At 39.6% G+C, this 12,855-nt stretch overlaps 1 protein-coding gene across 1 annotated transcript in view; it reads right to left on the bottom strand.

The window, feature by feature from the left end:
* The window catches only part of LOC126745301 (titin-like), a 123,738-nt gene extending 111,508 nt beyond the window's left edge, over positions 1-12,230 (bottom strand). Inside the window, exons 1-5 of the mRNA XM_050453076.1 lie at positions 12,227-12,230; positions 7,971-11,683; positions 7,557-7,832; positions 1,761-6,314; positions 36-1,070 (exon numbers count right to left, since the gene is read on the bottom strand). Of these exons, the coding sequence (XP_050309033.1) occupies positions 36-1,070; positions 1,761-6,314; positions 7,557-7,832; positions 7,971-11,683; positions 12,227-12,230 (9,582 nt within the window). The remainder of the gene's footprint in view (positions 1-35; positions 1,071-1,760; positions 6,315-7,556; positions 7,833-7,970; positions 11,684-12,226) is intronic.
* Between the last annotated feature and the right edge of the window lie 625 nt (positions 12,231-12,855).

Raw genomic sequence — 12,855 nt, 5'->3', positions numbered from 1 at the left:
ACAGGACTCTTGGGAACATCTTTAACATAAATGACCTTTTCAATGGGAGTAGGCTCTGGAGATTTAGATATAGGACTCTTGGGAACATCCTTCAAATCAATGACCTTATCGATAGGTGTAGGCTCTGGAGATTTAGATACAGGACTCTTGGGAACATCTTTTATATCAATGACCTTTTCAATGGGAGTGGGCTCTGGAGATTTAGATACAGGACTCTTGCGAACATCTTTAACATCAATGACCTTTTCAATGGGAGTAGGCTCTGGAGATTCAAATACAGGACTCTTGGGAACATCTTTAACATCAATGACCTTTTCAATGGGAGTAGGCTCTAGAGATTTTGATACAGGACTCTTGGGAACATCCTTTAAATCAATGACCTTATCGATAGGTGTAGGCTCTGGAGATTTAGATACAGGACTCTTGGGAACATCCTTTAAATCAATGACCTTATCGATAGGTGTAGGCTCTGGAGATTTAGATACAGGACTCTTGGGAACATCTTTAACATCAATGACCTTTTCAATAGGAGTAGGCTCTAGAGATTTAGATACAGGACTCTTGGGAACATTCTTTAAATCAATGACCTTATCGATAGGTGTAGGCTCTGGAGATTTAGATACAGGACTCTTGGGAACATCTTTAACATCAATGACCTTATCGATAGGTGTAGGCTCTGGAGATTTAGATACAGGACTCTTGGGAACATCCTTTAAATCAATGACCTTATCGATAGGTGTAGGCTCTGGAGATTTAGATACAGGACTCTTGGGAACATCTTTAACATCAATGACCTTTTCAATGGGAGTAGGCTCTAGAGATTTAGATACAGGACTCTTGGGAACATTCTTTAAATCAATGACCTTATCGATAGGTGTAGGCTCTGGAGATTTAGATACAGGACTCTTGGGAACATCTTTAACATCAATGACCTTATCGATAGGTGTAGGCTCTGGAGATTTAGATACAGGACTCTTGGGAACATCCTTTAAATCAATGACCTTATCGATAGGTGTAGGCTCTGGAGATTTAGATACAGGACTCTTGGGAACATCTTTAACATCAATGACCTTTTCAATGGGAGTAGGCTCTAGAGATTTAGATACAGGACTCTTGGGAACATTCTTTAAATCAATGACCTTATCGATAGGTGTAGGCTCTGGAGATTTAGATACAGGACTCTTGGGAACATCTTTAACATCAATGACCTTATCGATAGGTGTAGGCTCTGGAGATTTAGATACAGGACTCTTGGGAACATCCTTTAAATCAATGACCTTATCGATAGGTGTAGGCTCTGGAGATTTAGATACAGGACTCTTGGGAACATCTTTAACATCAATGACCTTTTGAATGGAAGTAGGCTCTGGAGATTTAAATACAGGACTCTTGGGAACATCCTTTAAATCAATGACCTTATCGATAGGTGTAGGCTCTGGAAATTTAGATACAGGACTCTTGGGAACATCTTTAACATCAATGACCTTTTGAATGGAAGTAGGCTCTAGAGATTTAGATACAGGACTCTTGGGAACATCCTTTAAATCAATGACCTTATCGATAGGTGTAGGCTCTGGAGATTTAGATACAGGACTCTTGGGAACATCTTTTACATCAATGACCTTTTCAATGGGAGTAGGCTTTGGAGATTTAGATACAGGACTTTTGGGAACATCTTTAACATCAATGACCTTTTCAATGGGAGTAGGCTCTGGAGATTTAGATACAGGACTCTTGGAAACATCTTTAACATCAATGACCTTTTCAATGGGAGTAGGCTCTGGAGATTTAGATACAGGACTCTTGGGAACATCCTTTAAATCAATGACCTTATCGATAGGTGTAGGCTCTGGAGATTTAGATACAGGACTCTTGGGAACATCTTTAACATCAATGACCTTTTCAATGGGAGTAGGCTCTAGAGATTTAGATACAGGACTCTTGGGAACATCCTTTAAATCAATGACCTTATCGATAGGTGTAGGCTCTGGAGATTTAGATACAGGACTCTTGGGAACATCCTTTAAATCAATGACCTTATCGATAGGTGTAGGCTCTGGAGATTTAGATACAGGACTCTTGGGAATATCTTTAACATCAATGACCTTTTGAATGGAAGTAGGCTCTGGAGATTTAGATACAGGACTCTTGGGAACGTCCTTTAAATCAATGACCTTATCGATAGGTGTAGGCTCTGGAGATTTAGATACAGGACTCTTGGGAATATCTTTAACATCAATGACCTTTTGAATGGAAGTAGGCTCTGGAGATTTAGATACAGGACTCTTGGGAACATCCTTTAAATCAATGACCTTATCGATAGGTGTAGGCTCTGGAGATTTAGATACAGGACTCTTGGGAACATCTTTAACATCAATGACATTTTCAATGGGAGTAGGCTCTGGAGATTTAGATACAGGACTCTTGGGAACATCCTTTAAATCAATGACCTTATCGATAGGTGTAGGCTCTGGAGATTTAGATACAGGACTCTTGGGAACATCTTTAACATCAATGACCTTTTCAATGGGAGTAGGCTCTAGAGATTTAGATACAGGACTCTTGGGAACATCCTTTAAATCAATGACCTTATCGATAGGTGTAGGCTCTGGAGATTTAGATACAGGACTCTTGGGAACATCTTTAACATCAATGACCTTTTCAATGGGAGTAGGCTCTAGAGATTTAGATACAAGACTCTTGGGAACGTCCTTTAAATCAATGACCTTATCGATAGGTGTAGGCTCTGGAGATTTAGATACAGGACTCTTGGGAATATCTTTAACATCAATGACCTTTTGAATGGAAGTAGGCTCTGGAGATTTAGATACAGGACTCTTGGGAACGTCCTTTAAATCAATGACCTTATCGATAGGTGTAGGCTCTGGAGATTTAGATACAGGACTCTTGGGAATATCTTTAACATCAATGACCTTTTGAATGGAAGTAGGCTCTGGAGATTTAGATACAGGACTCTTGGGAACATCCTTTAAATCAATGACCTTATCGATAGGTGTAGGCTCTGGAGATTTAGATACAGGACTCTTGGGAACATCTTTAACATCAATGACATTTTCAATGGGAGTAGGCTCTGGAGATTTAGATACAGGACTCTTGGGAACATCCTTTAAATCAATGACCTTATCGATAGGTGTAGGCTCTGGAGATTTAGATACAGGACTCTTGGGAACATCTTTAACATCAATGACCTTTTCAATGGGAGTAGGCTCTGGAGATTTAGATACAGGACTCTTGGGAACATTCTTTAAATCAATGACCTTATCGATAGGTGTAGGCTCTGGAGATTTAGATACAGGACTCTTGGGAACATCTTTAACATCAATGACCTTTTCAATGGGAGTAGGCTCTAGAGATTTAGATACAGGACTCTTGGGAACATCCTTTAAATCAATGACCTTATCGATAGGTGTAGGCTCTGGAGATTTAGATACAGGACTCTTGGGAATATCTTTAACATCAATGACCTTTTGAATGGAAGTAGGCTCTGGAGATTTAGATACAGGACTCTTGGGAACATCCTTTAAATCAATGACCTTATCGATAGGTGTAGGCTCTGGAGATTTAGATACAGGACTCTTGGGAACATCTTTAACATCAATGACCTTTTCAATGGGAGTAGGCTCTAGAGATTTAGATACAGGACTCTTGGGAACATCCTTTAAATTAATGACCTTATCGATAGGTGTAGGCTCTGGAGATTTAGATACAGGACTCTTGGGAACATCTTTAACATCAATGACCTTTTCAATGGGAGTAGGCTCTAGAGATTTAGATACAGGACTCTTGGGAACATCCTTTAAATCAATGACCTTATCGATAGGTGTAGGCTCTGGAGATTTAGATACAGGACTCTTGGGAACATCCTTTAAATCAATGACCTTATCGATAGGTGTAGGCTCTGGAGATTTAGATACAGGACTCTTGGGAATATCTTTAACATCAATGACCTTTTGAATGGAAGTAGGCTCTGGAGATTTAGATACAGGACTCTTGGGAACGTCCTTTAAATCAATGACCTTATCGATAGGTGTAGGCTCTGGAGATTTAGATACAGGACTCTTGGGAATATCTTTAACATCAATGACCTTTTGAATGGAAGTAGGCTCTGGAGATTTAGATACAGGACTCTTGGGAACATCCTTTAAATCAATGACCTTATCGATAGGTGTAGGCTCTGGAGATTTAGATACAGGACTCTTGGGAACATCTTTAACATCAATGACCTTTTCAATGGGAGTAGGCTCTGGAGATTTAGATACAGGACTCTTGGGAACATCCTTTAAATCAATGACCTTATCGATAGGTGTAGGCTCTGGAGATTTAGATACAGGACTCTTGGGAACATCTTTAACATCAATGACCTTTTCAATGGGAGTAGGCTCTAGAGATTTAGATACAGGACTCTTGGGAACATCCTTTAAATCAATGACCTTATCGATAGGTGTAGGCTCTGGAGATTTAGATACAGGACTCTTGGGAACATCTTTAACATCAATGACCTTTTCAATGGGAGTAGGCTCTGGAGATTTAGATACAGGACTCTTGGGAACATTCTTTAAATCAATGACCTTATCGATAGGTGTAGGCTCTGGAGATTTAGATACAGGACTCTTGGGAACATCTTTAACATCAATGACCTTTTCAATGGGAGTAGGCTCTAGAGATTTAGATACAGGACTCTTGGGAACATCCTTTAAATCAATGACCTTATCGATAGGTGTAGGCTCTGGAGATTTAGATACAGGACTCTTGGGAATATCTTTAACATCAATGACCTTTTGAATGGAAGTAGGCTCTGGAGATTTAGATACAGGACTCTTGGGAACATCCTTTAAATCAATGACCTTATCGATAGGTGTAGGCTCTGGAGATTTAGATACAGGACTCTTGGGAACATCTTTAACATCAATGACCTTTTCAATGGGAGTAGGCTCTAGAGATTTAGATACAGGACTCTTGGGAACATCCTTTAAATCAATGACCTTATCGATAGGTGTAGGCTCTGGAGATTTAGATACAGGACTCTTGGGAACATCTTTAACATCAATGACCTTTTCAATGGGAGTAGGCTCTAGAGATTTAGATACAGGACTCTTGGGAACATCCTTTAAATCAATGACCTTATCGATAGGTGTAGGCTCTGGAGATTTAGATACAGGACTCTTGGGAATATCTTTAACATCGATGACCTTTTGAATGGAAGTAGGCTCTGGAGATTTAGATACAGGACTCTTGGAAACATCCTTTAAATCAATGACCTTATCGATAGGTGTAGGCTCTGGAGATTTAGATACAGGACTCTTGGGAATATCTTTAACATCAATGACCTTTTGAATGGAAGTAGGCTCTGGAGATTTAGATACAGGACTCTTGGGAACATCCTTTAAATCAATGACCTTATCGATAGGTGTAGGCTCTGGAGATTTAGATACAGGACTCTTGGGAATATCTTTAACATCAATGACCTTTTGAATGGAAGTAGGCTCTGGAGATTTAGATACAGGACTCTTGGGAACATCTTTAACATCAATGACCTTTTCAATGGGAGTAGGCTCTAGAGATTTAGATACAGGACTCTTGGGAACATCCTTTAAATCAATGACCTTATCGATAGGTGTAGGCTCTGGAGATTTAGATACAGGACTCTTGGGAATATCTTTAACATCAATGACCTTTTGAATGGAAGTAGGCTCTGGAGATTTAGATACAGGACTCTTGGAAACATCCTTTAAATCAATGACCTTATCGATAGGTGTAGGCTCTGGAGATTTAGATACAGGACTCTTGGGAATATCTTTAACATCAATGACCTTTTGAATGGAAGTAGGCTCTGGAGATTTAGATACAGGACTCTTGGGAACATCCTTTAAATCAATGACCTTATCGATAGGTGTAGGCTCTGGAGATTTAGATACAGGACTCTTGGGAATATCTTTAACATCAATGACCTTTTGAATGGAAGTAGGCTCTGGAGATTTAGATACAGGACTCTTGGGAACATCCTTTAAATCAATGACCTTATCGATAGGTGTAGGCTCTGGAGATTTAGATACAGGACTCTTGGGAATATCTTTAACATCAATGACCTTTTGAATGGAAGTAGGCTCTGGAGATTTAGATACAGGACTCTTGGGAACATCCTTTAAATCAATGACCTTATCGATAGGTGTAGGCTCTGGAGATTTAGATACAGGACTCTTGGGAATATCTTTAACATCAGTGACCTTTTGAATGGAAGTAGGCTCTGGAGATTTAGATACAGGACTCTTGGGAACATCTTTAACATCAATGACCTTTTGAATGGAAGTAGGCTCTGGAGATTTAGATACAGGACTCTTGGGAATATCTTTAACATCAATGACCTTTTGAATGGAAGTAGGCTCTGGAGATTTAGATACAGGACTCTTGGAAACATCCTTTAAATCAATGACCTTATCGATAGGTGTAGGCTCTGGAGATTTAGATACAGGACTCTTGGGAACATCCTTTAAATCAATGACCTTATCGATAGGTGTAGGCTCTGGAGATTTAGATACAGGACTCTTGGGAATATCTTTAACATCAATAACCTTTTGAATGGAAGTAGGCTCTGGAGATTTAAATACAGGACTCTTGGGAACATCTTTAACATCAATGACCTTATCGATAAGTGTAGGCTCTGGAGATTTAGATACAGGACTCTTGGGAACATCCTTTAAATCAATGACCTTATCGATAGGTGAAGGCTCTGGAGATTTAGATACAGGACTCTTGGGAATATCTTTAACATCAATGACCTTTTGAATGGAAGTAGGCTCTGGAGATTTAGATACAGGACTCTTGGGAACATCCTTTAAATCAATGACCTTATCGATAGGTGTAGGCTCTGGAGATTTAGATACAGGACTCTTGGGAACATCTTTAACATCAATGACCTTTTCAATGGGAGTAGGCTCTAGAGATTTAGATACAGGACTCTTGGAAACATCCTTTAAATCAATGACCTTATCGATAGGTGTAGGCTCTGGAGATTTAGATACAGGACTCTTGGGAACATCTTTAACATCAATGACCTTTTCAATGGGAGTAGGCTCTAGAGATTTAGATACAGGACTCTTGGGAACATCCTTTAAATCAATGACCTTATCGATAGGTGTAGGCTCTGGAGATTTAGATACAGGACTCTTGGGAATATCTTTAACATCAATGACCTTTTGAATGGAAGTAGGCTCTGGAGATTTAGATACAGGACTCTTGGGAACATCCTTTAAATCAATGACCTTATCGATAGGTGTAGGCTCTGGAGATTTAGATACAGGACTCTTGGGAATATCTTTAACATCAATGACCTTTTGAATGAAAGTAGGCTCTGGAGATTTAGATACAGGACTCTTGGGAACATCCCTTAAATCAATGACCTTATCGATAGGTGTAGGCTCTGGAGATTTAGATACAGGACTCTTGGGAACATCTTTAACATCAATGACCTTTTCAATGGGAGTAGGCTTTGGAGATTTAGATACAGGACTTTTGGGAACATCTTTAACATCAATGACCTTTTCAATGGGAGTAGGCTCTGGAGATTTAGATACAGGACTCTTGGAAACATCTTTAACATCAATGACCTTTTCAATGGGAGTAGGCTCTGGAGATTTAGATACAGGACTCTTGGGAACATCTTTAACATCAATGACCTTTTTAATGGGAGTAGGCTCTGGAGATTTAGATACAGGACTCTTGGGAACATCTTTAACATCAATGACCTTTTCAATGGGAGTAGGCTCTAGAGATTTAGATACAGGACTCTTGGGAACATCTTTAACATCAATGACCTTTTCAATGGGAGTAGGCTCTGGAGATTTAGATACAGGACTCTTGGAAATATCTTTAACATCAATGACCTTTTCAATGGGAGTAGGCTCTGGAGATTTAGATACAGGACTCTTGGGAACATCTTTAACATCAATGACCTTTTCAATGGGAGTAGGCTCTAGAGATTTAGATACAGGACTCTTGGGAACATCTTTAACATCAATGACCTTTTCAATGGGAGTAGGCTCTGGAGATTTAAATACAGGACTCTTGAGAACATCTTTAACATCAATGACCTTATCGATGAGAGTAGGCTCTGGAGATATAGATACAGGACTCTTGGGAACATCTTTTACATTAATGAACTTTTCAATGGGAGTATGCTTTGAAGATTTAGGTACAGGACTCTTGGGAACTTCTTTTATATCAATGACCTTATCGATGGGAGTAGGCTCTAGAGATCTATATACATTTTGCTTCCGAGTTTCCTTAACCTCTTTGGCTATTGGAAATTCGTTAACATAAGTAAGTTCAGAAGATTTTCTCAGGATGGTAGGTTCTGAGGACGCAGCGATATTACTTTCAATTAAGGGCGGGACTTTTTCAGAAATTTGTATGATTTCCTGTTTCATTATTTGCTCAACCGTTGAACATTCTTCGACTATGTATAGTTTTGAAAGTCGAGGTTTTCTATCTTGTTCTTCAGTTTGAAGAGTTTCGTGTTTTGTGAAATCTGTTATTACATGCTTATATGGTTTCTCCTTAGTGAACGTAGGACAGATCTCCTTTTCTAGTGGCACAAACTGGTCCTCTTGATAAACATTTTGCTCTTTTAGTATTAGCTCTTTAGTTCTCTGTTGGGCCTCTTTGACATTTTGCAGCTCCTTCTTAATTTTCACCCCACTGGTCTCGTCAAAAACCTTCTCTGACTTAATCTCCTCCTCAATCCGTTTCAGTTCTTTTATTCGTTCTATGGACGCAGATGGTATCATCACAATCAGCTGACCTTCCGGAGTCGGAGTCAGATCTGGTTTTAGCTCTTTTACCTCTTGTCTTATCTGCTTTGAAGCTTCCAGCACTTCACTCATAATCTTTTGTACGTCACTTTCTTGTATCTTTTTATCAGCAGTCAAATCAAGTGAATTAGGAGATGGTTTTTTTGGGGAAACTTTCCCTTGTTTGGGCTTAATAACAAGTTCAATATCTGCGGATTCGACTATGTTGCACGGTAGCGCGATGGTTGAAACCAGTTTGGCATGTGAAACCAAGGCCTCTTTTATTATTTCAGGAAACTCAACTTCTTTAATTTCATCTGGAAGTCTAAGATTTTCATCTGCTTCATCAGTAGTTACACAGGGAGAAATCATCTCTTTTAGGCAAGGTTCTTCGACAACTTCTAGGGATTTACTACTGACGGATTCCATAATTTTTGTTTGATCCTCAAACAGGTGTCGAAGCTCTGATACGAGGCTCTTACGAGGTGTTATTGCTTCCTCTACAATGGATTCTTTTTTAGGTTCGACGTGCACTTTGACGCATTCTGGCTCTACAACTGGCTCAGTGGACTCATGTGCTCTTTCCTCCCACTTTTTTCTCTCTTCTTCTTGCAGTTTTTGCAATTCAACCTCACGTTCCTTTTCAAGGATCACTTGCTCTTCCAAAGAGCTTAGGCAACTTTCCAACTCTTGCTCACTATAGTTTTTCTCTACGAATTGCTCTTTTTTGGTGACTTTCTTTGTTGGTTTCTTCACCGGAGTGCCTTCTTGGGACTTAGAAATAAGCTCTTCAAAAAGACTTCTTTTATCTTTTACAGACTTATAAGAAGAATCGTCTTCGGGTTCTTGTTTAGGTGGTAGAGCTTGTTCTGCTGACATTAAATGAATTTTGTTTTCAACCTGCTCGACAATTGCTGCAGGTTTTACTGCGGTTGGTGATGGTAGTCGGTCCTTCAGAACAACTTTTAGTTGCTCATCAGCACTTTCTGCCCTGAAAATCTTCTGAAGCTCAGCAATTTTCTTGCCAACGTGTTTATGCGTAGGAGTGACGTTTTTGCTAACTGATAATGATTGTGACTTTTCACTAAAATCTTCAACGTGTTCTTTAACGCTTTGCTCACTAATTGATTCCATTTTGTAGTCTTCGTCGTCTACTTGGGACAAGGTTTCTGTGGAAGCTCTCATGATAGCTTCGTCTTCTTTTAAGCTGGAGAACTCATCTTCAGAGTCCACCAGTTCTCGTTTTGTTCGTCTGAGGTCGCTTCTAAATGAATATTTACCAGATTGTTCCTCCAGGAATTTTATTTTGGCTCGCACATCACCTGAGCCGCGTCTCTTGACTAAGATTTCATCGTCTTTAAGTTCAGCAGAAATCGAGGGACTCTCCTCAATTTTAATTGGACTATTTGAAGCATCTTTGGTGTTTACTTGATCAGTGATAGTTCCAGCTTCCGAAGTATCTATGTGTGACGTTACCAGGGATAACGTTTCAGGAAATTCTATAGGGCTTGTCCCAGTTTCGATCAATAATTGATCGACGTCTTGATGAAGTGTTTCGTCTGCTTGAATCGGACTTAGGCCCGCATCAGTACATTCTCCTTCTTCAGTTTCAACTGTATCTGAAATAAAACCGGTTGTTTGAGCTCCAGTCCCTTGGAGCTGAATCAGTTTGCTGACACTAACAGTTTCTGAGGTTGTACCTCTTGTAAGGGAAATTCCAGTGTCAGTTATTGGGTGAGAGGCGCTACCATCGCTGCCCGATAAGTTGGTTTCAGATAAGTCCGTTTCATAGGTGTATATTTGCTTGGTACCACTAAAGTTGACGGTTTCTTCCCGCTTTTTGGTTTCCTGTTCGTTTTCGGCAATAATCGGTTCGTGCTTATCAGTGCCAGCGGTTGTAGATATACCGACGTCAAACTTTTCTGACGTTTCTGTACCAGTATTCATATTGCGCCTAATAGTAGTAACTGAAATATGCGATTGCGACTTAATAGATATTTCAACGTCTTTACTTCCGTATAAAGTTAATCTGCTCTCGGCAGTAGCAGATGCGTCCTTTGTCTTCACTTCTTTACGTCCGATGATCAGTTCTAGAGTGGGTTTGTCCGTCAAAGTCATTGGGGAGTCAGGGTTGGGTTCTAAGTCTTGTTTGGATGGTGGGGAGGTACCTTGATGGATATGGTAAGTTTCATCATCAGGTACTGCTACCTTAAACGGTAAATTTAAGTCAGTGTGAGGGGAAGTATCTATTGTCGTATCTTTATCGGAAGTTTTCGTTATGATCTTAACAGTTTTAGTTTTTGCCGCGCAACTTGTGGCAGCAACGGTCTTTTTTTGATAGTCAACAGTTACTTTATCAGGGGTGGTTTTCAGATGGACTTTTTCCTCGCTAGGAACGATTCCGTCCTTCCCGGCACCGCCGTGCAGTCTTTCAACGGTTCTACCCTCTTTACGTTCCCAGTCTTCCGGTCTCTTGGAGTCTTTCGCTCCCTTCTCTTCGGGAGAAGTGAAGCACCTCACCGAGAGTTCTCCCGGTCTCTTATCTAACTTATCTACTTTAACAATTCCTGTATTAATTCTATTGGAAGGCAATAAATCTGAGGTAGGGTCTATCACATCTGCACCATCTAAGTCCTCCGAGGAGGCCAGTCTCTTCCTGTGCCCGACAAAAAGGCTCGCTTGGTGCTGGTAGTAACGCGAGGCGTCCTCAAACGCCGTTACTTCTTCAAGGTCGATCATATCATGTGGATATTCGCCATCGAGGCATTTCGATTTTGGTGAATACTCGCCCGGGGTGGGGGTTTCGAGAAGTTGATCTTCTCGGAAGCCGTCAGTATCCAAAGAGTCATCGTCATCCTGTGGAGACGCGCTCGACGCTGCCGCAATGAGAAGAAAGAAAGAAGTTTTCGATATAAATTTGGAATAAGACGTCGTTCGAAAATAAGATCAGTAAAAGGTTTTTTGCCAGAGAGCAATGGTGGTAGGAGCATAAGAGGTCGTCTGGAAAACCGTAAAGGGCTTCATTTAGATTAGTTCTTACTCTTTGCATTGGACTACCAGAGCGTCCTCTCTGGCTGAAAGGTGGTGACTCTCAGCCAGGGCTCCCAATACTCCTTTTATTAATTTTAATGTTGTTAATTAATAGAATATATTTGTCCAAGAATGTATGTCGGATAAGGGGTTGTGCCTTAAAGCAGGTTGGAAATTCTTGTCCCTGCTTTTCCTCAATACCCTCTTTAAATTGAAATAAAAATGCGGGTTTGCAGATGATATAAAAGTAAATTTATGAAATTATTACTCTCAGGACCTTTATAAGTTGATTTGTCCCTGTATAAAAAAACTGAAGCGAGAAGGGAGGTTTTTTTCTAAAAATTTCATTCTGTTTCTTTTCGTTTAGTAACTGGGTGTGTCTCGAGTACCCATTTCCCGTTCTCTTGATCTGAGCTCTTTCGATTTTAATTTCTGGGGATTTAGTGAAAAAAATAACATGAAAGATGAGTTAAACTCATATTTTAAATATAATGAAAATCGACTTACTTAAAGGAATTTTTAATAAAAATAGGACTTTTATACATTGATTAGATCCTGTATAACATCGAAGTTATCGAGATTTTAGAGTTTTATACAGGGTGTGCCAACAAGGTGTACGGCTAAGATAGCGCCTTAACTATACGAGGTAGAGCAAAAAGTTCTACAGCAAAGTTGTAGGGTTGACAAAAACCTACGAACTAAAAATATTTTTATGTATACTGAGTGTGTCACAAAAAAGTTACTATAAAATATGATTTTTTTTAAATGGTACGCCTGGATATTATGGTTCTAAAATGTGAGGCAAAAAGAGTACTTTACTTTGGTATAACGTTTTTAAAATTTCCGTGCGGCGTTGCAACGTAATTAATTTTTTTATGTTATTTTTTGCCTTTTAGAGGGTTCGTTTAAAAAATCATAATTAACTTAAAATTTATTCTGCGCTTATGAAACTTGTACCACAGTTAGTCTAGGGTACTTCCTCCAGGCTGACTATGATAATTTGTAATTTTTTAATACA

The sequence above is a fragment of the Anthonomus grandis genome, chromosome 1 (assembly GCF_022605725.1).
Source record: "Anthonomus grandis grandis chromosome 1, icAntGran1.3, whole genome shotgun sequence".
NCBI lineage: Eukaryota > Metazoa > Arthropoda > Insecta > Coleoptera > Curculionidae > Anthonomus > Anthonomus grandis.
Note: the sequence above shows the minus strand (reverse complement) of the source record. Positions and strands in the feature narration are given on the sequence as shown.